This window comes from Bos taurus, chromosome 6 (assembly GCF_002263795.3).
Source record: "Bos taurus isolate L1 Dominette 01449 registration number 42190680 breed Hereford chromosome 6, ARS-UCD2.0, whole genome shotgun sequence".
Taxonomy (NCBI): Eukaryota; Metazoa; Chordata; class Mammalia; order Artiodactyla; family Bovidae; genus Bos; species Bos taurus.
The window spans coordinates 65,590,913-65,612,328 of NC_037333.1; the positions used below are offsets into that span (position 1 = coordinate 65,590,913).

Sequence of the window (21,416 nt, forward strand, 5' to 3'; positions counted from 1 at the left end):
TCTGGGAAGGAACTCTTTGATACTGAAAGAAACAGGAAAGTGAGAGTAGTGAAGCAGCACATTCGGTATTTATAAAGTAGAGACTGACAGTGGTCCAGCTTAACTTACGCTCTGTGTTTGCTGTGCTCAGTTGCTCAGTCATGTTGGACTCTTTATGACCCCCTGTAGCCCTCCAGGCTCCTCTGTCCAAGAGATTCTCCAGGAAGAATACTGGAGTGGGTTGTCATTCCCTTCTCCAGGGGATCTTCTCAAACCAGGATCAAACCCAAGTCTACTGTATCTCCTGCATTGGCAAGTGGATTCTTTACCTGAGAACTCCTATCTTACCTTATAGTCAGCTTTTAAAAGGCTTTCTAAAGATACAAGAACTAAAAGTGCCTTTTTAAATTTTCCGTCAAAGAGAACTTTACTTCTCCCTCTGCAAATTTTCTAAAATTAGGAGCCAATGTCTCTGTGATGACTATCAGTTCTTCTACCGAAAACTGACCGTGGGCAAGCTGTAGCATATAGAGCTCAGTTAAGAGATATTGTCATTTAATTTGCCCTCTACTCAACTTATTTGCGGCTTCTCAGGTGGCACAGTGGTAAAGAATCTGCCTGTCAATGCAGGAGGCAAGAGACATGGGTTCCATCCCTGGGTCAGGAAGATCCTCTAGAGTAGGTAATGGCAACCCACTCCAGTATTCTTGCTGGGAGAATTCCCTGGACAGAGGAGCCTGGCGAGCTACGGTTCATGGCATCACAAAGAGTCAGACATGATGGAGGACACACACACACACACAAAACTTATTTACAACTGCATTTTGGTTTTCTAAGAGTAAAGCTGGCTATTAACTCAACAATCAAAAATCTAAGATCATGGCATCTGGTCCCATCACTTCATGGCAAATAGATGGAGGAACAGTGGAGAAACAGTGACAGACTTTATTTTCCTGGGCTCCAAAATCACTGCAGATGGTGACTGCAGCCATGAAATTAAAAGACACTTGCTCCTTGGAAGAAAAGCTATGACCAACCTAGACAGCATATTAAAAAGCAGAGACATTGTTTTGCCAACAAAGGTCTATGTCTAGTCAAAGCTATGGTTTTTCCAATAGTCATGTATGGATGGGAGAGTTGGACTATAAAGAAAGCTGAACACCAAAGAATTCATGCTTTTGAACTGCGGTGTTGGAGAAGACTCTTGAGAGTCCCTTGGACTGCAAGGAGATCCAACCAGTCCATCCTAAAGGAGATCAGCCCTGAATATTCACTGGAAGGACTGATGCTGAAGCTGAAGCTACAATAATTTGGCCACCTGATGCGAGGAACTGACTCCTTGGAAAAGACCCTGATGCTGGGAAAGACTGAGGGCAGAAGGAGAAGGGGACAATAGAGGACAAGTTGGTTGGATGGCATCACTGACTCAATGGACATAAGTTTGAGTGAGCTCTGGGAGATGGTGATGGACAGGGAAGCCTGGCATCCTGTAGTCCATGGGGTCGCAAAGAGTCAGACACAACTGAGCGACTAAACAACAACAAAGAGAATAAATGTTCTCTCCTTTCTTCTTGCTGTTTTTTAAAAATTATTTGAAACTTGGAAGTATCTGATTCGGGGAGACTTTTGTTATGTTTTTTAAGTCATCTAATAAAAAAGTAGTGATTTCTTTTTGTCTTCTCCTTCCTGGGTAAAATAAAAACTATTTTTCTAACTCCTTTAGATGTTCTTTGAAATGGAGTCCTTTCAATTGAGTTGTTTACAACAGAATTATAATAAAAACTGTGTTATTGCTGTTCCCTTCCATATCGAATAATGACCATACATTTTTATTTTAGGTCAGGATTGGCTTCCAGAAATTTCATAAGGCTTCCTAACCCTCACAAACAGCCCCCTCATTATATTATACTGAAATAGTCTGGCTCTTGGAAAAGATATTTAACATATTATAATTTATTTCATTATTCCAGATTGTATATTCCCACAAAGTTTGCAGTAAAAAATGAAAATGTATAAAAATCACCCAGTTATAATCATAAAGATAGAATACTGTAATTTTATGGGTCTGGCACATCTACTATATCTATACTTTGTCTTGGATCATGAATACAAAATCAGTCCAAAATCAAATTGCTTCACTTGGTTCTGATTACATTGACTTTAGTTATGATAAAGCCTGTATCCCGTAGGCAAACGTCTTCTGAAATATGGAATTATAAAGGCTAAGTGTTAAAAAGTACTATATATGTGTTTGGCATAAGATTCTATAATTAATATGTTGTTTTCAGCATATTTGACTTTGCCTGTAAAACAAAATTTTGTGACATGTGAACTCAAGCAGAAACATACAATATGTGAGGCAAATAGAAAAGGTAGTAAGATGTTAAATTTTAACCAAATACTCCAATAATTACATTAAAATTTTAAAGTAAATATGGTAACTAAAAGATAAGGGTGCTGATTCATGTTGACGTATGGCAGAGGCCATCACAATATGTAATTATCCTCCAATTAATACAAACAAAAATCTCTTTAAAAAAGATAAAAGTTGTTAGACTGAATAACAAAAAGAGCTTAAGTATATGCCACTTAAAAAAAAGGCTTACTTTGAAGGTAAAACACAAATAATTTTAAGGTAAAGTATACCCCCATGTTTTCAAGTGTCATTATATCAAATAAAAGAAACCTAATCTCCAAGAAACATCATTAGAAATAAAGGTGAATGTTTCATATTGAAAAAAGACATATACACACCAGAATGATATAATAATTCTGAATTTGTTTGTACTTCAATTTACAGGCTTAAAAACACCGTAGGAAACATTGACAAAATCAAAATTTTGAATCATAGTGGGAGATTTTAACATACTTTCTCTCCAAAACTAATGGAACTGACAAAACACATAATAAACATGTAGATGATTTCAATAGCACACTTAAGAAACTGGATCTTAAAAACATAGGGGACCGTTTCACCTAACAACTGCAAAGTATATATTCTTTTCAAATGACATGGGACACCACCCCCAGTGGCCACATGCTGGGGTTTAAAGCAAACCAAAACAAATGTCAAGAGACTGAAATCGTATCAACTGTACTCTTTGATGGGTATGAAATTAAGGTAGAAGTTAATAGTAAATAGATAACTAGAAACTCCGTCTAGAGAAAGGAGAAAAATTAGGGAGACGGAACAAGAAACCAGAGAGATGGGCAGAATCTAGATTATAAGTAGGCTTAAGTCATCCTAAGGTATTCATATCCTAACAGCATTGGGAGAGCAATAAAGGATATATATCTTGGGATTGATGTAATCAAGTTTGCATTTTAAAATGGTCATTCTGGTTATGTCTGTGTTGATGGGAGGTGAGGGGAGTTAGACTGAACAACAGTTTGGAGTAAGGAAATGCTAGAGGCCAGGAGGCCTGTTGGGGAGTGCTTGCTATATAATATTTAGATGAGCCTGGTTTTCTGAACTAGAACAGTGGCATGGTACACCTCTCAGCATGACACCTTGGACCTTTGATGCTGTTTGCCTTTCAGCCTCACAAGGACGTCCCCTGATCACTTGTGTGAGGACACTCTTCTTGATGTTAGATTTCACTAAGATGCTTGGCATTACTATTTGCCGAGACTAGTTTGTTCTTTACACTTCCCAGTCTCCTTGTTCTCTTCCTGGTATCTGGGTTTTCTTTCCATCTCTGCCCATAAGCCTCTTTCCACTTTCAAGGTTTTCTAAGCTTTGATACTTCATTGCTGCCAGGTGAGCTGTTCTTAGCCCTTTCTTCTGGCTCCGGATGCCTCACATCTGTATACACACTATTCTTTCCAGAATTGAATCAGACAGGAGTCCCTGGGGGGCTCCAAAATCACTGCAGATGGTGACTGCAGCCATGAAATTAAAAGACGCTTGCTCCTTGGAAGAAAAGCTATCACCAACTTAGCATATTAAAAAGCAGAGACATAACTCTGCCAACAAAGGTCCATCTAGTCAAAGCTATGGCTTTTCCAGTAGTCAGGTATGGATGTGAGAGTTGGACTATAAAGAAAGCTGAACACCAAAGAATAGATGCTTTTGAACTGTGGTGTTGCAGAAGACTCTTGAGAGGCCCTTGGACAGCAAGGAGATCCAACCAGTCCATCCAAAGAAAATCAGTCCTGAATATTCATTGGAAGAACTGATACTGAAGCTGAAACTCCAATACTTTGGCCACCTGATGCGAAGAACTGATTCCTTGGAAAAGACCCTGATGCTGGGAGAGATTGAAGGTGGGAGAAGGGGACAACAGAGGATGAGATGGTTGGATAGCATCACCGACTCAGTGGACATGAGTTTGAGTAAACTCTGGGAGTTGGTGATGGACAGGGAGGCCTGGTGTGCTGCAGTCCATGGAGTCACAAAGAATCAGACACGACTGAGCGACTAAACTGAACTGAACTGAACCATATTATACTTTTTATTTAGCAAAGTTCTTGTTTCTTCTTCCCCAAACCTGGAATATTATTATCTGGAATTTTGTAATCTTGACTCCCCCATTATCTAACAGTTTGACCTTGGGAACATTGCTTCACTACTCTTGGCTTCATACTCATCATTTGCAAAATAAGGACAATGATGGTGCCTATTTTATTGCTAACAAGGATTAAGTGTGTTAATACATGTTAAAACAATTCAAACAGTGCCTGGAACAGAGCACTAACAACATGTTAGCTATGTTAATAACTAACATATTTGATTTTTGAAACTGACAGGTTTTTTTAACATTGCCACTGATGGAGAGAAAGTTTCTATAGCTAGAGGTTAAAAGCTTAAAAGTGTTAAAGCATTAGGGAGTTAACACGTTGGTGTGAATAACTTTTAGTCAAAGTGAAAATGAGGGCATTAGACAGTTTGCAGTTTCAATGGTATATGGAGTTCAAAGGTGGCCGAGGCACCCACAAAATGAAAGGAAATGAAACCAGGTGGGAAAAGTTTCCAGAAGAGGATGCAGGAGGCTCAGGCAAACTCCAAAGACTTTGCAATTTTTTTGGAGGAGGTCATAGAGATGACAGGACCGCCAGTTGACCCAGACTCCTCACCCCTTCCCTATCCTTGAAATGTACATTCTGCTCACTATGCCCACACTGGGAGCTGTTTCAAGGACATAGCATTGAGAGAGCAAGGGGCTGTTGAGACCTTTTCGATGGAATATGTACTGAACCCCATTAAGAACTCTATATAAAGTTTTAAGATTCTCAGGGAGCAGGGGAGTATCTTGTATGGAAATCTACTCATTTTGCAGCCAGACAAGTTTTGCAGGTAAGTTCCCCTGCTTATTCACACAGTCATCTACCAATTTGGAGTGGTCAGCATTTTCTCCACTCTCTCCTTGCCCTCCTTGTATGGGGGCCATGAACCAACATGATTGTATTCATTGCTGCTGCAGGAATAAACCCAGAGGTGCGATTAAGGTACTCCTTTCCGACTTTATTGTGAAAACACACTGAGCCTGCAACTTTGATCCTGCCCTGGATCTGAGGAGGCTGAGATAGACATTCAGCCCAGCTGTGAACTGTCTGGGCAGCAAATACTAAGAAAACTGGCAGCAAGACAGATGTGGGGCTGAGCCAAGGACATCTGTGTTATATGCTGCTTGCCCGGGGCTAAAAACTAGATGCAGGAATGGGTGCGAGCAGGTTCTAGATAAGACCAGATGGTCAGGCTTGACTGGAGAGCAGAGATGTCCCAGACACTGGGGCCAGACTGTTCCCAGGGAAATCTGTTTGGGGTATGCATACCTCTCCTCTGTGGTGAATGTGTTCCAATAACTTGTGCTGCGGTTTATGAATTTGACTCATGGTTGCTTCACTTTGTATTTTCAAACTGTTCTAACTCTAACTCTGAGGTAGCTCACAGGTTTATATTTAATTTCTAAGTAAAATACATTTCTCAGTAAAGGGAAAAGACATTGCTTTTTCAAGTTTTTTGCTTAAACCTAATTTTAAATGTTTGATGAATATGTGCAAATTTTCTCCCAAACTCTTTATGATTTATAGACTTCTGTCTAAACTCCTCACAATCATTACATGTTGATTTTTTGATATTTCAAAATACAGGGGAAAAAATCACCATAAAGTAGTATAATAAAGATCTACTGTACTCGGCTCTATTCTAGCATTTTGTCAAAATAGATTCAAAACTTATAAAATAAAAACAAAACAGAAACAATCAAAATTTCCTGAGTACTCCACCATAGTAGTTCTTCCATTTTTTAAATGCAGTCATCTTTCCACGAATATTTGTGTATTGTTATATACGTATACCAAATAACTATTATGCTTTTAACATTTTATATATAGTAAATTATATATATATATATATTTGCTTTTATATTAACATTATGTTTTGGAAATTACTCATTTTTATACATTGTTATGGTAATTAACCCAAGTTTTTATAAGAAACAATACTCAGCATAATAAGGTAAAAGTTTATTTCTCCCTCAGGTAAGGTCCAATGTTGTTTACTCATTTAAATTCTGAGTAGATTTTCTCCAAGAACTGACAGGGATCAGAGCTTCTTTCCATCATGTGACTCCTTGATCTTTTACTTCTGCTTTCTCTAGCTTCACTGAAGTGGGAGAAAGAGAAAAAGAATGAAAAGCACACAGTTTATTTAGCCATCTTGGCCAAAAAGTAACGCCAAACTGTCTTCTTGACATTCTATTGCACTGAACATGTCACAGTCACACTAACTTCAAGGAAGACACTGAGTTGCAAAAGCGACAATAAATGGTTTCAGAGCATTAGGAAATGTTGCCATTAATCGTGTGCTTTAATTTGTAGAGGTCTGTCTGCTATTTATCAACATACTATTATTAGGCATTGGTTAGTTTTGCAACATTTTTACTCTCTCTGATTAAAAGTAGAAAAGTACTCTCTCTGTAGAAGCTTTAAGCTTTTCTACTTTATTTATTCATTCCATTCTTCATTTGATCTCCTGCAGTCTACCAGTATTTTTTTGCCATATTCTATCACAGATAATTTTCCTAAAGGACACAAAGTAGCAGAGAAAATTTATATCCAGCTACCTATAGAACTATGGGGAAAATGTTCCAATAGAGGTTTTAAGCACTGCTAAAAAGCCTGGAGTATTAGGGAGAATTATATCTTGACTTTTTCAAGGATGACATGGACAGAGAAGTGCTGCAGTGATAGAATCCAACATGAAAGTCCTGCTTCTGTTTATACAGAAAATGGGAACAGTTCAGCATTAATTAAATATCAAGTACAGGGTGATGAAGTGCAATGAAAGTAAAACAATTTAAATAATACAGGTTAAGAGGTTGTGCATGCAGATATAGCATGTGGCCTTCAATGAAATATGCTCTGGGTTGCAAAAGTCAAAGATTCTTTTAAAACACTTCACATTTTGCCCTATAAAAATTCACATTCCTGACTACTGAGTGACAAGCCAAGCCTATTATTTCTATTATTATTCTACGTTGTTAAAATTTTTCAAACTCTTTAATAATGGTTTAATAGAAATTTTTGGAAAATTATGATCAATTCAAGCCACTTGAATTGACCATTAAGGTAACATGGTGACATTCAATGAATTACAAAACTGCTTAATGGTTTTCTGAAGAAAAGGAAAGCCGAATTCAAAATTTTACCTTTTTCTAGATGACAAAATTTCTATTATGCAGACAATTTAATGAACCAAAAGATATTTCTTGGTTAATGTGAGAATAGAATCAGTTTTAAAACCAGGTGTTAAAATATCTGACCTCTTATTATCAGAAAATTTAAATCTTAATAAGTAGCATGTTCAGTTTTAAAAGCAAGATTGATAAATACCAGAATTAGTACAACTTTTGACTGGAGGAAGATGTCTGGAAAGAGTGATGATTGAAGTTAATTCATCTTGAATGAAATTCTAGGTCTACAACTTACTAGATGTGTGGTCTTCTGCATGTCATATAGCTTCTATATCTCTCACTATTTCTCACCTTAAAAAGAGAGTGTTAGGTCAGACTCTTAAATTCCCTGCTGGTGTTAACCTCAAGTGAATCTAAAAGGAGTATTTGGCATCATGCTCTAGATATGACATAATAGTAAGAAAAAAGTTTTATGACTTTGGCAACCCTTCAATATTATACACATCTTCAATGATACTTTCATAACTATGATGCTTTGCTGATGGTTGCATTATTCATGCATTTACTCAAAGTCCTAGGAGAAGTGTACTGTGAAAACCACTGTAGTAATATACCTAAGGGCTAAATACAAAGAAATAAATAAGAAGCAACTAGACACAAAGAGTAATATGAATAGGTAAAATAGGAAAGAATAAATGTAAATAGCAAAAAATAAAAAACTTTCAGTTCAGTTCAGTCGCTCAGTAATGTCCAACTCTTTGCAACCCCATGGACTGCAGTATGCCAGGCCTCCCTGTCCATTACCAACTCCCGGAGTTTACTCAAACTCATGTCCACTGAGTTGGTGAGGCCATCCAACCAACTCATCCTCTGTCGTCCCCTTCTCCTCCCACCTTCAATTTTTCCCAGCATCAGGGTCTTTTCCAAGGAGTTAGTTGTTCGCATCAGGTGGCCCAAGTATTGGGGTTTCAGCTTCAGTATCAGTCCTTCCAGTGAATATTCAGGACTGATTTTCTTTGGAATGGACTGGATGGATCTCCTTGCAGTTCAAGGGACTCTCAAGAGTCTTCTCCAGCACCACAGTTCAAAAGCATCAATTCTTCGGCACTCAGCTCTCTTTATACTCCAACTCTCACATCCATACATGACCACTGGAAAAACCATAGCTTTGACTAGACAGACATTTGGTGGCAAAGTAATGTCTCTGCTTTTTAATATACTGTCTAGGTTGATCATAACTTTTCTTTCAAGGAGCAAGTGTCTTTTAATTTCATGGCTGCAGTCACCATCTGCAGTGATTTTGGAACCCAAGAAAATAAAGTCTTTCACTATTTCCATTGTTTCCCCATCTATTTGCCATGAAGGAATGGGACCAGATGCCATGATCTTAATTTTTTGAATTATCCAATTTAGTCTGTCCCAAACCAACTTACGACAAAACACCCATTCCCAAATTATCCTTCCACACCTTCCCTGTCTTGGATAATGGTCCTCTCGGCTCAGAGACTTTGGAGTCATCCTTAATTCCTCTCTTCCCCTCACACAACATATCTAATCTGTCAGAAAGTTCTGTTAACTCTAGCTTCAAAATGTATCCAGAATATGACCACTTATCAGCACCACTACTACCATTTATTTTCCACCTGGATTAGTGACGCACCTCCTTCCACCCTTGCCCACCAGATGTCTACATTCCAAAGTAGTTAGAGTCATTTCATTAAAAAACAAATCAGACTACGTTCTTCTCCACATCAGATTCTTCCACTGACTTTCTGTCTTCTATAACTCATCTCCTGTTGCTTTTTCTGCCTCTCATTTTGCTGTAACAGCTCTGGCCTCCTTAAACATACCCGATACTTTTTTTACTGCAGTATCCTTACACTTGCTATTCTCTGTTGGAAATGTTTCTCCTCTCTAGATTTACATCTGGCTCGCTCCATCTCTATCTATAGCTCTCTACCCAAATGTCATCTTTTCAATGTTATCTTCCTTGACCACTATTTCTAAAGTCTCAGCAAACACTTCCCCTCCCAAATTTTCATTTCCTAGTTTACTGTTTTTCCTCCTATAACTGTCTACATATACAGTATACTGTATATTTGCTTTTTTTTTTTTCGCTTATGATCCATTTTCCTCACCAAAATATAAATGTTAAAATAGCTAAGATGTATTTTTATCTATTCAGAGTTGTACACCCTGTATTTAGAATAATACTCTTGGATCATATTAGACAGTCAAGAAATATTATTGAATTTATTTATCCATTCATTCAGCACATATGTATTCAGCAAACATACATGTATATATATTTCATGCAGACAAGATTCTAGATAAGGGATATACATTGATGAATTAAAGAAAAAGCTTCTTTTCCTCAGAGAGCTGTATTGTAAGAATGGGCATCATAGAGATGAACACAGAAATCTCAGCCACAATACTGGGCCATGTAAGCATACAGGAAATGTTGAAATCCACTAGTAATAGCAGATACTCTAATGAAGTTGGAAATGTAAAGAATTCATGGCAGCTCACAAGTATGGCAGTATTTTCAGTTCCTCTGCAGGTGTGTAGATCTTCAAAATGTGCAGGCTTATCTCACTGTGTCTTACCCTCACTATTACTCAACTACTATTTCAGGTTCTGCTCATCTTTTAGGGGAATTCTTCATTATCTGTCTACCAGCTTCTGGATGGTTCACTACCTGTGCTCCACCTTTTCTCCATCAAAAGCAGCGAATTATACTGGTTTTGGATTTTGACTTTATAGGCTTGAATCCTGGTTCTGTCATATCTAAGCTATGTGACCAACAGCAAGTTGCTTTTCCCATCAAAAAAAATCTGAAAAATGAAGACAGTTTTTTTTTAACCAGAGTTTAAAGATGTCACATATAAATGACTTAATAAAAGACTTACCACAGTGCCAGACACATAGTAAGCATTAAATACATTGTAAGTTGATTTTAATTCATAATTTTTTTAAATGAAGCTTATTCAAAATATCTACTCCTTCCTATTTCATCACAACCAGTCAATGTCACAGCACCTTCTCTGATACATAAGTGTATCTGCACCTTTTGCCTATAGCTTCATAATAATTTCTTAACAATTGCTTTCAATTTCACTGCATTTAACTTAAAAATTAAATAATTTGTTTTATTCATTTATTTGCATATCACTTAATTTTATGTCTTAATTGCCTCACCTTATATTGATGTTTTTGTGTTGCTGTAGTAATCTTTAGGTAATTTTTGCCTAAAGGATTTGTAGGGGGCAGACTTATCAGTCTTTTTATGTCTAAAAACAAGTTTATATTCTCAACACAGCTGAATGCTAGTTTGTGAGAGTACAGAATTAGCACTTGAAAATCATTTTTGTTCAAAAAGTTTCAACTTCTTTGAAGTGTCTTCCCTAACACTACAGAGTAGTATGAAATGCTTTTTTCTCATGTATAGCATTTTTGATATTATATACTAGTAATTCATATGTGTTTACCTTGCTAGTTTTTTTTTATCTTGTATTGTTTTATAATTCTGAAAATATTTTTTGAGTAAATGAATGAACCCTAACACTATACATTTAGGTAAAGAATTGTTTACCTGGATAATAACCTCGCTATTTATAACCCTTTTGTCCTTCAGTTAATTCTAGATACATTTAACCTATGAAATAAGTAAGATGAAAAGTATAATAGTTCCTACTAAAAAAAAACTGTAAAATCTCTACATATAGCAAAGTTATGAATGGCAACATTTTTAAATGGTAGTTTAGTATCAGGCAATATCTCCCTGGTAACAACTTAATAGTAATTCTCTTTGATCTTCTTCTACCCACAGGCCTGCATTAGTTAGTCAGAGGTCACAACATGCCAAGCACTTCCAGCTGACACTTTACATTATACCACTTGGGGAGCACAGGTCTGTGGTGCTTAAAGAAAAGAATGTCTCTAATTCTGGCTTGTTCTAAAAATGTAAATCACTCATAACATAGAATAAACCCAAAGTGCATTTAATTACATAGCAGAACTTGCCAAAAAAAAAAAAATCATGTAATTATATCAACAGAGGTTAAAAAAGCATTTTACAGTGGCAACATTTTTTCATAATTAATAGTGTACTGGTAAAAAGTGGTATGGAGGGCTTCCCAGGTAACACAGCGGTAAAGAATCCGACTGCCAGTACAGGAGACACAAGAGATGTGGGTTCAATCCCTGGGTTCAGAAGGTCCCCTGGAGAAAGAAATGGCAACCCACTGCAGTATTCTTGCCTAGAAAATTCCATGGACAGAGGAGCCTGGTGGGCTACAGTTCATGGAGTTGCAGAGTTAGACACAACTGAGGGGCTAAACATGCAAAGAGTAGTATAGACTGTCATCAAACTACCTAAATTGGAATTCCATCTCTATCGTTTCAGTGTTTGACCTTGGATATACTGTTTGACCTTAGATATATTAATGAACTTTCTCTGTCTCAGTTACTTTATCTGTAAAATAGAACTAATCATAGTATCACTACCCCAGAAGAATACCTAAAATCATGGAAAATGTCCAGTGTTTAGGATTGGTAGGTAATAAGTCTATAAAACTGTTTAACTATTCTTATTAAGCATATAAAATTAGTGTTTTAAACAAAATCAATAACTTAGAATAGCTCTAATAATAAGATTTTTTAAAATAAGAAGTCATATATTTGAGTAGAATTCCTTTTAAAACAAGAAAGGAATACCCTTAGAGTATTCCACTCTCAATACTGGAAATAGTAGAAATATTGGAAATAGCAATCTGAGAAGAAATTTTTAAAAAGTATAAATGTAATAAAAGGGTAAAATATTAATTTATTTAAAATAGCATAATTTATAAAATTGTTAGGACCTGATTAAAAAGTAAAATGAAAAAGAAATAAAAATATACCTGACTGTATCATATAAGATTTATTTTCAGAAGTCCACATTGTAATATATGAATAAGAAGAGTGAAAAATACAAAGTAGAAAAAAAGACATTTTTCGTATTAGCAGCTAGAAATCTGTTAAATAACTGGCTACTAATATAGCCTGAAACACAAGACATTTTTATAAGAAAATAATAAACTTTTACAGAATAAATTCATATGCAAAAATGAAATGAGACTATTTGCATTAGCACAGATAAAAATGATACTTGTTAGTTAAAGGTTTATTGTAATAAAGTAACAGATTTTATAATCTTAATAAATTAATATGTTAATCTAATAAATAAAGTGTGAATGCATAACAAGGGATACATATTTCATTAATAGTGTGGCTACCTTATTATTGTTGTTCAGTCACTAAATCATGTCCAACTCTCTGCAGTCCCGAGGACTGCAGCATCCCAAGCTTCCTTGTCCTTGAATGCCTCCCAGGGTTTGCTCAAACTTATGTCCATTGAGTCAGTGATGACATTTAATCATCCTTTGGAGCATGATGTATTCAGCATATAAGTTAAATAAGCAGGGTGACAATATACAGCCTTGTCATACTTCTTTCCCAAATTTGAACCAGTTTGTTGTTGCATGTCTGGTTCTAAGTGTTGCTTTTTGACATGCCTACAGGTTTCTTAGGAGATGGGTAAGGTGGTTGATCTGGTATTTCCATCTCTTTAAACAGTTTGCTGTGATCCATACACTCAAAGGCTTCAGAATAATAAAAGAGTAAAACATATTTTATAATCTTAATAAATTGGGCTTCCCTGATAGCTCAACTGGTAAAGAATCTGCCTGCAATGCAGGAGACCCCAGTTCGATTCCTGGGTCAGGAAGATCCTCTAGAGAAGAGTTAGGCTACCCACCCCAGTATTCTTGGGCTTCCCTTGTGGCTCAGCTGGTAAAGAATCTACCTGCAATGCAGGAGATCTGGGTTCGACGCCTGGGTTGGGAAGATCCCCTGGAGAAGGGAAAGGCTACCCACTCCAGCATTCTGGCCTGGAGAATTCCGTGGGCTGTATAGTCCATGGGATCACAAAGAGTCACAAAATAAAGTGTGAATGCATAAAAAAAGATATACATTTCATTAATAGTGTGACTACCTTATTATTGTTTTTCAGTTACCAAGTCGTGTCCAATTCTTCGCAGTCCCATGGACTGCAACATCCCAAGCTTCTTTGTCCTTGACTGCCTCCCAGAGTTTGCATAATCTCATGTCCATTGAGTCGGTGATGCCACTCAATTATCTGTGGAGCATGATGTACTCTGCATATAAGTTAAATAAACAGAGTGACAATATATACAACCTTGTCGTACTCCTTTCCCAAATTTGAACCGGTCCATTGTTTCATGTCTGGTTCTAAGTGTTGCTTTTTGACTTGCCTACAGGTTTCTCAGGAGACAGGTAAGGTGGTTGGTCTGGTATTCCCATCTGTTTAAGAATTTTCTACAGTTTGTGGTGGTCCACACATTCAAAGCCTTCAGCATAATAACAAAGTAAAACATTTTATAATCTTAATAAGTTAATGTTACTTAATCTATGAAATAAAGTGTGAAAGCATAAAAAGGATATATATTTCAAAGACAGTGTGTCTATCTTAGCAAAATTCAAACCTCACTAATAATGATTGTGATAAAAATATATCATAAATGAAAATTTGGACCCTTTCACCAGTTGTAAGATGAGAAAAATCTGGGAATACAATGTACATCATGGTGATTTGCTGTTGTTACTCTTTAGTCGCTTAGTCGTGTCCACCTCTTAGCGAACCCATAGACTGTAGCACGCCAGGCTTCTCTTGTCCTTCACTATATTCTGGAGTTTGCTCAGACTCATATCCATTGAGTCAGTGATGCCATCCAACCATCTCATCCCATATTACCCCCTTCTCCTCCTGCCCTCCTAGCATCAGAGTCTTTTCCAATGAGTTGGCTCTTTGTATCAGGTGGCCAACGTATTGGAGCTTCCCCCTCAGCATCAGTGCCAATGAATATTAAGGGTTGATTATCTTTAGGATTGACTGGTTTGATCTTCTTGCTGTCCAAGGGACTCTCAAGAGTCTTTTCCAGCACCACAGTTTGAAAACATCAGTTTTTTGGTGCTCAGCCTTCTTTATAGTTCAACTCTCACAACCATACATAACTACTGAAAAAACCATAGCTTTGACCTTTTTGACTATAAGGACTTTTGTCAGCAAAGTGATGACTCTGCTTTTTATTTTGCTGTCTAGGTTTTTCATAGCTTTTTTTCCAAGGAGGAAGTGTCTTTTAATTTCATGGCTGCATTATAGATAATAATCATTGCTTATATAATAATAATTATTATAGATAATAATCATTATAGATGATAGTAATTCAATAATCATTGAAATCTAAGAGATTATATTTTAAGTGTTTTCATTACACCTACATACAAGAAGGTAACTATGTGAGATGATAGCTATATCAACTTGGTTGTGGTAAGCATTTCACAATGTAGACATATATTAAATAATTATTAAATATTTAAATTGAATGTGATCTATGCATAATAAGTTAATATAATATATATGATATATGTGTGTATTTGTGCTTAGACTCAGTCATGTCTGATTCTTGGCAACCCCATGGACTGTAGCCTGCCAGACTCCTTTGTTCATGGGATTATCTAGGCAAGAATACAGGAGTGGGTAGCCATTCCCTTCCCCAGGGCATTATATGATATATACATATTATATATATATGTACACACATTAGGTTAAATCAGAAACACTGATTAATTAAACAGAATGAAAATCCCACAGGTAGATTCAGAAAATTGCATATTGTATGACAATATTACAAACTGTCCTTTAAGATAGATTGTGGTAATTCAGCCCCCAAAGTGTATGAAATTATATTTCTCCAAAACATTCATGATAATTGAGACTAAATGTTTTTTAAAATAGCAAACTAGTGAATAAAAATAGTACTTCATACAGTTTTAAAAATTGTATTAATTTAGTTATTACTGAGGTTGATGTTTTTTAATATTATTTTTGAAACTTTCTTTTGTGAGAGTCCTGTTAAAATTGTTTGCCCATTTACTTATTAGGTTTGTTTCTTTCCCTTATCAATGTGGTTCAATATTTTAATAATGTATATTGCATATATATCTTACCAATTCATTACTTATTAGCTTAATGAATTTTTATAGAATATTTTAAATACCTTGAAATATAGAGAGAGCAGAATCATATCTATATATATATCTCATGTTTTGATTAATTTGCTTTAGATTTTTTTGTTGGATTAAGTATTATAGATAGAGTTGAAGCATATTTTATAACCTAAAACTTAGTACCCTTCCTATTTTGTTATTTATCTTTACAGTATCTATTATCCAAAATCTGTATTATATACATGTTGCTGCTGTTGCTAAGTTGCTTCAGTCATGTCCAACTCTGTGAGACCCCATAGATGGCAGCCCACCAGGTTCCTCCGTCCATGGGATTTTCCAGGCAAGAGTACTGGAGTGGGGTGCTATAAAGTAATATATATTCTGATTTTTTCACTTAATGTCTTTAACTTTACTTAATACTGTCAATTTGTTTCATTCCATATCTAGCTCTTTTTATTTTGTTTTGTTTTTGCTTAGTGATTTATGATGGGATTTATCTGTGTAAAAGCATATAGATTTTTTATATATTGAGTGTTTTATTGTATTATATAACTATATATTTATTCCCAATAGATAAATATTTAGGTTGCTGCCAATTTAGTACTATTAAAAGCTACACTGCAATCAACATTCTTAGATTGCATAAATATATCTCTAGGGTGTGTTCCTAGTGCTGGAAATTCTGAGCCAAATGGTGTGTGCATCTTTGACTTTATCAGACATGCACAAATTTCTTTATAAAGTATTCAGATCCATTTATATCCCTCCTGAAAGTACTTATATGAGCATCTCTAACCAATATTTGACATTCTTAAATTTTTCATATCTGGTATATTTAGAATGGTATATCATTGTTTTAGGGCTTCCCTGGTGGCTCAGTTGGTAAAGAATTCACTTGCAATGCAGGAGACCCTGGTTCGATCCCTGGATCAGGAAGATCTCCTGGAGAAGGAGATGGCAACCCACTCCAATATTCTTGCCTGGTGAATCACATGGACAGAGGAGCCCGGTGGGCTACAGTCTATGGGGTCACAAAGAGTCAGACAACACTTAGAGACTAAACCACCACCACCACATTATTGTTTTATTAGCAATCCCTCATTTAGAGACACTCTTTGTCTTTTTTATTCTTTCTTTCTCTTTTATTGACTTCTAGAAAATTTTTCTTTTTTTTTTTTGATAATTTCTTCATACTAATATTTTGGCAGTTGAATTTGCTGAAAACACCTTTTGGTTGACTTTTCACTATATTAAAGGATCTTTTGATTTAAAGGTTACATTTTCTGTAGTTATCACTACTGGTCTTTCCTTTTATAATTTATATCATTACTTTCATTTATCTTTAAATCTTTGTGCTCAAGTGCTCAGTCGTTAGCACTCTTCGTGACCCATGGACTATAGCCTTCTGGGTTCTGCTGTCCATGGAATTTCCAGGCAAGAATACTGGAGTGGTTGCCATTTCCTCCTCCAGGAGATCTTCCCAACCTAGGGAATCAAACCCATGTCTCCTGAGTCTTTTGCACTGGCAGGTGGATTCTTTTACCACTGAGCCACCTGGGAAGCCCCTTTTAAGTCTTTCCCTGAACCCATATCATAAATATATCTCTTATAAGATTTTTCTAAAGTTTTGATTTTATATTTCAGTTATGTATCCACCTGTAATACATTTTTGTGCATGCAATAATGTACAGGTTTACTTTTTTCCCCCTTTATGAATAATAAATTGTCCCCATAGCATTTATTGAATATCTCATCCTTTCCTATCTTTCCTAAAATAGAAGAATATTTTTATGCTGTTTATTTGGCTGTGCTATTTTCTGTTTTACTATATCTAAATGAATTTTAAACTAAACAGAAACTGTTTTAATTTCAATGTCTCAAAAATCTTGATATTTCAAAGTCAAGTGCTCCCATATACTTCTTTTTTTCTTCCAAATTTTGTCTTTTTTTTTCACTCTTTACTCTTGCATTTATATTTTAGAACTGATGTCTTAATTTTCACAATAAACGTAGGAATTTCAATTCAAATTGATTATATTTCTTATATTGGATAGAATTAATATCTTTATAATATTGACTCTCCCCAGCCACATAGTTTTCATTTAGCTAGATCTCATGTCCTTCAGGAATATTATATAGATTCTCTATAAAGCTCTTACACTTTTTTCTATTATTCCTAGATACACTAGAATTTTTCCTATTATTGTAATAGAATGTTTCCCATTTTATGTGTCTTTTTGGTAGGAGTTACATACAGGAATACTACTAATATGTACTTAATGTTATTTGATTTTGAAGCTAGAAGTCTCGTTTAACTCACTGTATTCTTATATGTTTGGAGGCCTCATTGGATTTTTCTCTCTAGTTAAATGTAACATGTAGATATAAGGATAGCTTAATTTCTTCCTTTTTTATTCTTTAAAAAAAATTATTGTCTCATTGCAATATCACACTTCTACTATAATTAGATTGCAATATCATACCTCTATATAATTAAGTAGTCCTACACTTCAACTGAAGTACCTCATAAGTATCATGATTAATTACTTTACAAGTATATGTTTTAAAAATAACTCTAAAATGATATATTCAGCTCTATCAACATTTTATTTTAATTGTTCAGCTTTTGTAAGCATACATCAAGAGAAAAGATGTTTAGTAATCATTTTGTAAATGTTCAATGATTATATTATAGGTACTTATCCGTTATTTTTGACCTTTTGGCAAATACTGCTAAATAAAATCATAGTTATTATTCAAAAATAATGATTGAGGTTTATAACCAACTGGAAAACATATATCCCAGTAAAAGCTATATAAGTTTAAAAAATATAGCAAACACCTAACCAATAACATCTTTTACAAATTGAATTTGACTACCAAGGATAACAATTTGCAAATTCCAATAGATGGGTCAGTTAACAAATTCCATGTGGAAGCAGACTCTGTATGCTTCCTTTTCTGCTGTTGCACCACCAGTATAGAGTCTGACACTTAGTAAATGTTCAATAAATATTTGAGGAATAAATGAATGAAATAAACTCTCCATATATTTTATTTTCTCCAGTGCAGCTTTTGCAAAGAGTTGTGCAGCACAGAGAGGTTCTATGCTTCAACAAAGACCTGTAGCATAAACAAATCCTTTACCCATTAAAAGCAGATTCACATGGATTAAAAAAAAGTAGACTACATACTTTTAAGTCAACTTAGAAAATTGATTGAATTAATGCTGGCCCCAGAAGAAAAGGCCATAGTGTTTAAAGTTGTCATGAGTCTCAAAGAAAAAAATGAAATTAATGTATACATAGAATGTCAAGATCTACACATGTGTAAATGTATATATAATTGTTTAGGCCACTTTCAAAAGTCTGCAAATCCTGACCTTCACAACTACTTGATTCTATTATATTTCTGAAAACTTGTACTGGTCCATCACCTCCTTTCTATGCTAAACACTATCTGACTTCATTTCTTTTTGCTTGGTGTTACCGTAATAATTCTTCTTCCTTGTTTTCAGTATCTCTGGTTCTTTCTCTTGGGATCTATGCTTCATAGAATACAGCAGATAGGTCCATAGATCGTGAGTTAAAATGCTGATTTCATCATTTATTAGCAGTTTCGTATTAAACTAGTTATAATACCTTGATTTGTTCTTAGTATCATCTATAAAATTATAATAATAGTAATATCTAATAATACTAATAGTAATAACATTGGATTACTACCAGGTTTAAATGAGATCATCTATGTAATGTGCATGATAACCAGCAAAGAGTCCACAACTGATGAAGGTTAATCATTCTTACCATGTTTATTCTATCAGAACATTTTAAAACCTAAATCTGACCCTGACCATTGCTACTTAAAACTCTCAGTGATTTCCAGAAGCTTAAAAGTGTGTAATGGAGAATGTAACTTTCCCTGTAGTCTAGCCTTGGTTTCCCTTTGCACCCTCACCACCATCAGTTCCTCCCTCCCCCGCTCCTTCCAGCCTTTTATATTCTGCTCAGTCATTTCAGGGTTCAGCTACTCAAGCAGACCACAGGCTTTCAGGTTTCATAGTCTGTCAAAGTCTCTTTCAAGTCTCTTTGGCATATTCTCTTCCTTCCTTCTGGAATTACCCTCCCTCCCTGCTCTGGCAAAAAAAAACCTTCTTTCTCCAGAAACCCTATCTACCTCACTTTGGTAGAATTAACAACCATCTTGCCACTATGTAAACTATATAGAGATATATTGAATTTACATATATTTACATCCATCTTCCCCAACAGCCTGTGAATTTCCCAACGTCAGAAATCCTTTTAAAGTTGTCTTTGAGTCCCAGAATTCCTAGAAGTTAGTAAAAGATTTAATATATGAACAAATGCCTAGCAAAGGGATTCCTGCCTAACATAGGCTCAATGACTTTTATCGAATTGTATTGACTGAATTGAATTTAATTCAAATAGCTTTTGTTCCTACAGAACCCCAATCTACTAGTAAACAGAGGTTAGACCCTCTCGGTGTTTCTGGGTCCTATTTTGGGTTACTGACACAAGCTTAACACTTGGCAATAAAAAAGATATTTTCGTTACTAAAACCTAGAAGAAAATACGACCAATGACTCTAGAAAAAGAATTTCCTGTCCGAGGTGCTGCCTCATGGTTGGCTTCTCTCACCTCTCTTGCCTGGTGAGACACGAAAGGGGGAGGGAAGACAAGTCGGGGGAGCAACTGCAAAAGTCGACCAGCTCCTCTTCCTCCTCCGGGAAAAGAGAAAGAGGACACTAAGCCAGACATCCTAAGAAGCCTTTCACGAGACCTGAACAAATAAGCCTGAGTTTCCTTCTCTGGCTCTCCCTCTCCACTTACTTTGTCCCCCTTACTCCCCTCACCCCATCACTCACACACACACAGACGCACAGAGAACCACCTCGCCTCCAGACGCCCAGTTCTAAGATTACCATGACTGTCAACGAAATATGCCAATCACAGGCAGCCTAAACCAGATCCCTGGGAATTGAGTAAAAAAACTGGTTTGGAGGCAGAAAGGAAATGAACATAGCAACCTCCAATGCACAAAGAGAGATTCATACTCATATGCACGTAGGATCCGAAGCAAAGAAACAGCAGGATATCTTTTACTATCGGAGAACGCGGAGCACCACAAACAGGAACTTTAAAGGAACTGAAATCTGTTGCCTGTTCCACTAGGAATATTGTTTGCAAGGCACAAGGTGTCTTTTGGTAGTGAGCACCCTCTGCGCATGCGCAGGTCCATTCGGGAATTACTGCCCTGCCGCCGACTAAGTTGCATTCCTTGAATCTTCGCAGAAAAGACAATTCTTTAATCAGAGTTAGTAATGTGGACAGTACAAAATCGAGAGAGTTTGGGGCTTCTCTCTTTCCCTGTGATGATTGCCATGGTCTGTTGTGCACACAGGTGAGCGGCTGTTGTTGAATGTCTTTTTTTTTCTCTAGGTGTTTTCTTTTTACATGCTTGCTGGATCATGTAGCTCGTTATTTGGGGGGGTAGGTGTGCCTGTCTATTTTTATGTCTGCTCGCAATTTGTGCTCATTCTGAATCCGGTCCCTACTTCTTCCCTTCAGCGCCAACGAGCCCAGCAACATGTCATACGTGAAAGAGACAGTGGACAGATTGCTCAAAGGATATGACATTCGCTTGCGGCCGGACTTTGGAGGTAATGCTTCATCTTTTTTTTTTCAACCTGTAACCCATATCTAGTTC

The 21,416-nt window shown here is 36.1% G+C and overlaps 1 protein-coding gene and 1 long non-coding RNA gene across 3 annotated transcripts in view; one reads left to right on the forward strand and one right to left on the reverse strand.

The window, feature by feature from the left end:
• Window positions 1-6,434: 6,434 nt before the first annotated feature.
• On the reverse strand, window positions 6,435-20,844 carry LOC132345513 (uncharacterized). The gene is made up of 2 exons (XR_009494890.1): window positions 20,764-20,844; window positions 6,435-6,586 (listed from the first exon to the last, which is right to left on the reverse strand). It is a non-coding gene; the product is annotated as an uncharacterized lncRNA (long non-coding RNA).
• The window catches only part of GABRB1 (gamma-aminobutyric acid type A receptor subunit beta1), a 453,062-nt gene continuing 452,370 nt past the window's right edge, over window positions 20,725-21,416 (forward strand). For both annotated transcript variants that reach the window (NM_174544.3, NM_001102374.2), the window contains exons 1-2: window positions 20,725-21,110; window positions 21,278-21,369. In NM_174544.3, coding sequence (NP_776969.1) covers window positions 21,031-21,110; window positions 21,278-21,369 — 172 coding nt within the window. In that variant the 5' untranslated portion in view covers window positions 20,725-21,030. The remainder of the gene's footprint in view (window positions 21,111-21,277; window positions 21,370-21,416) is intronic.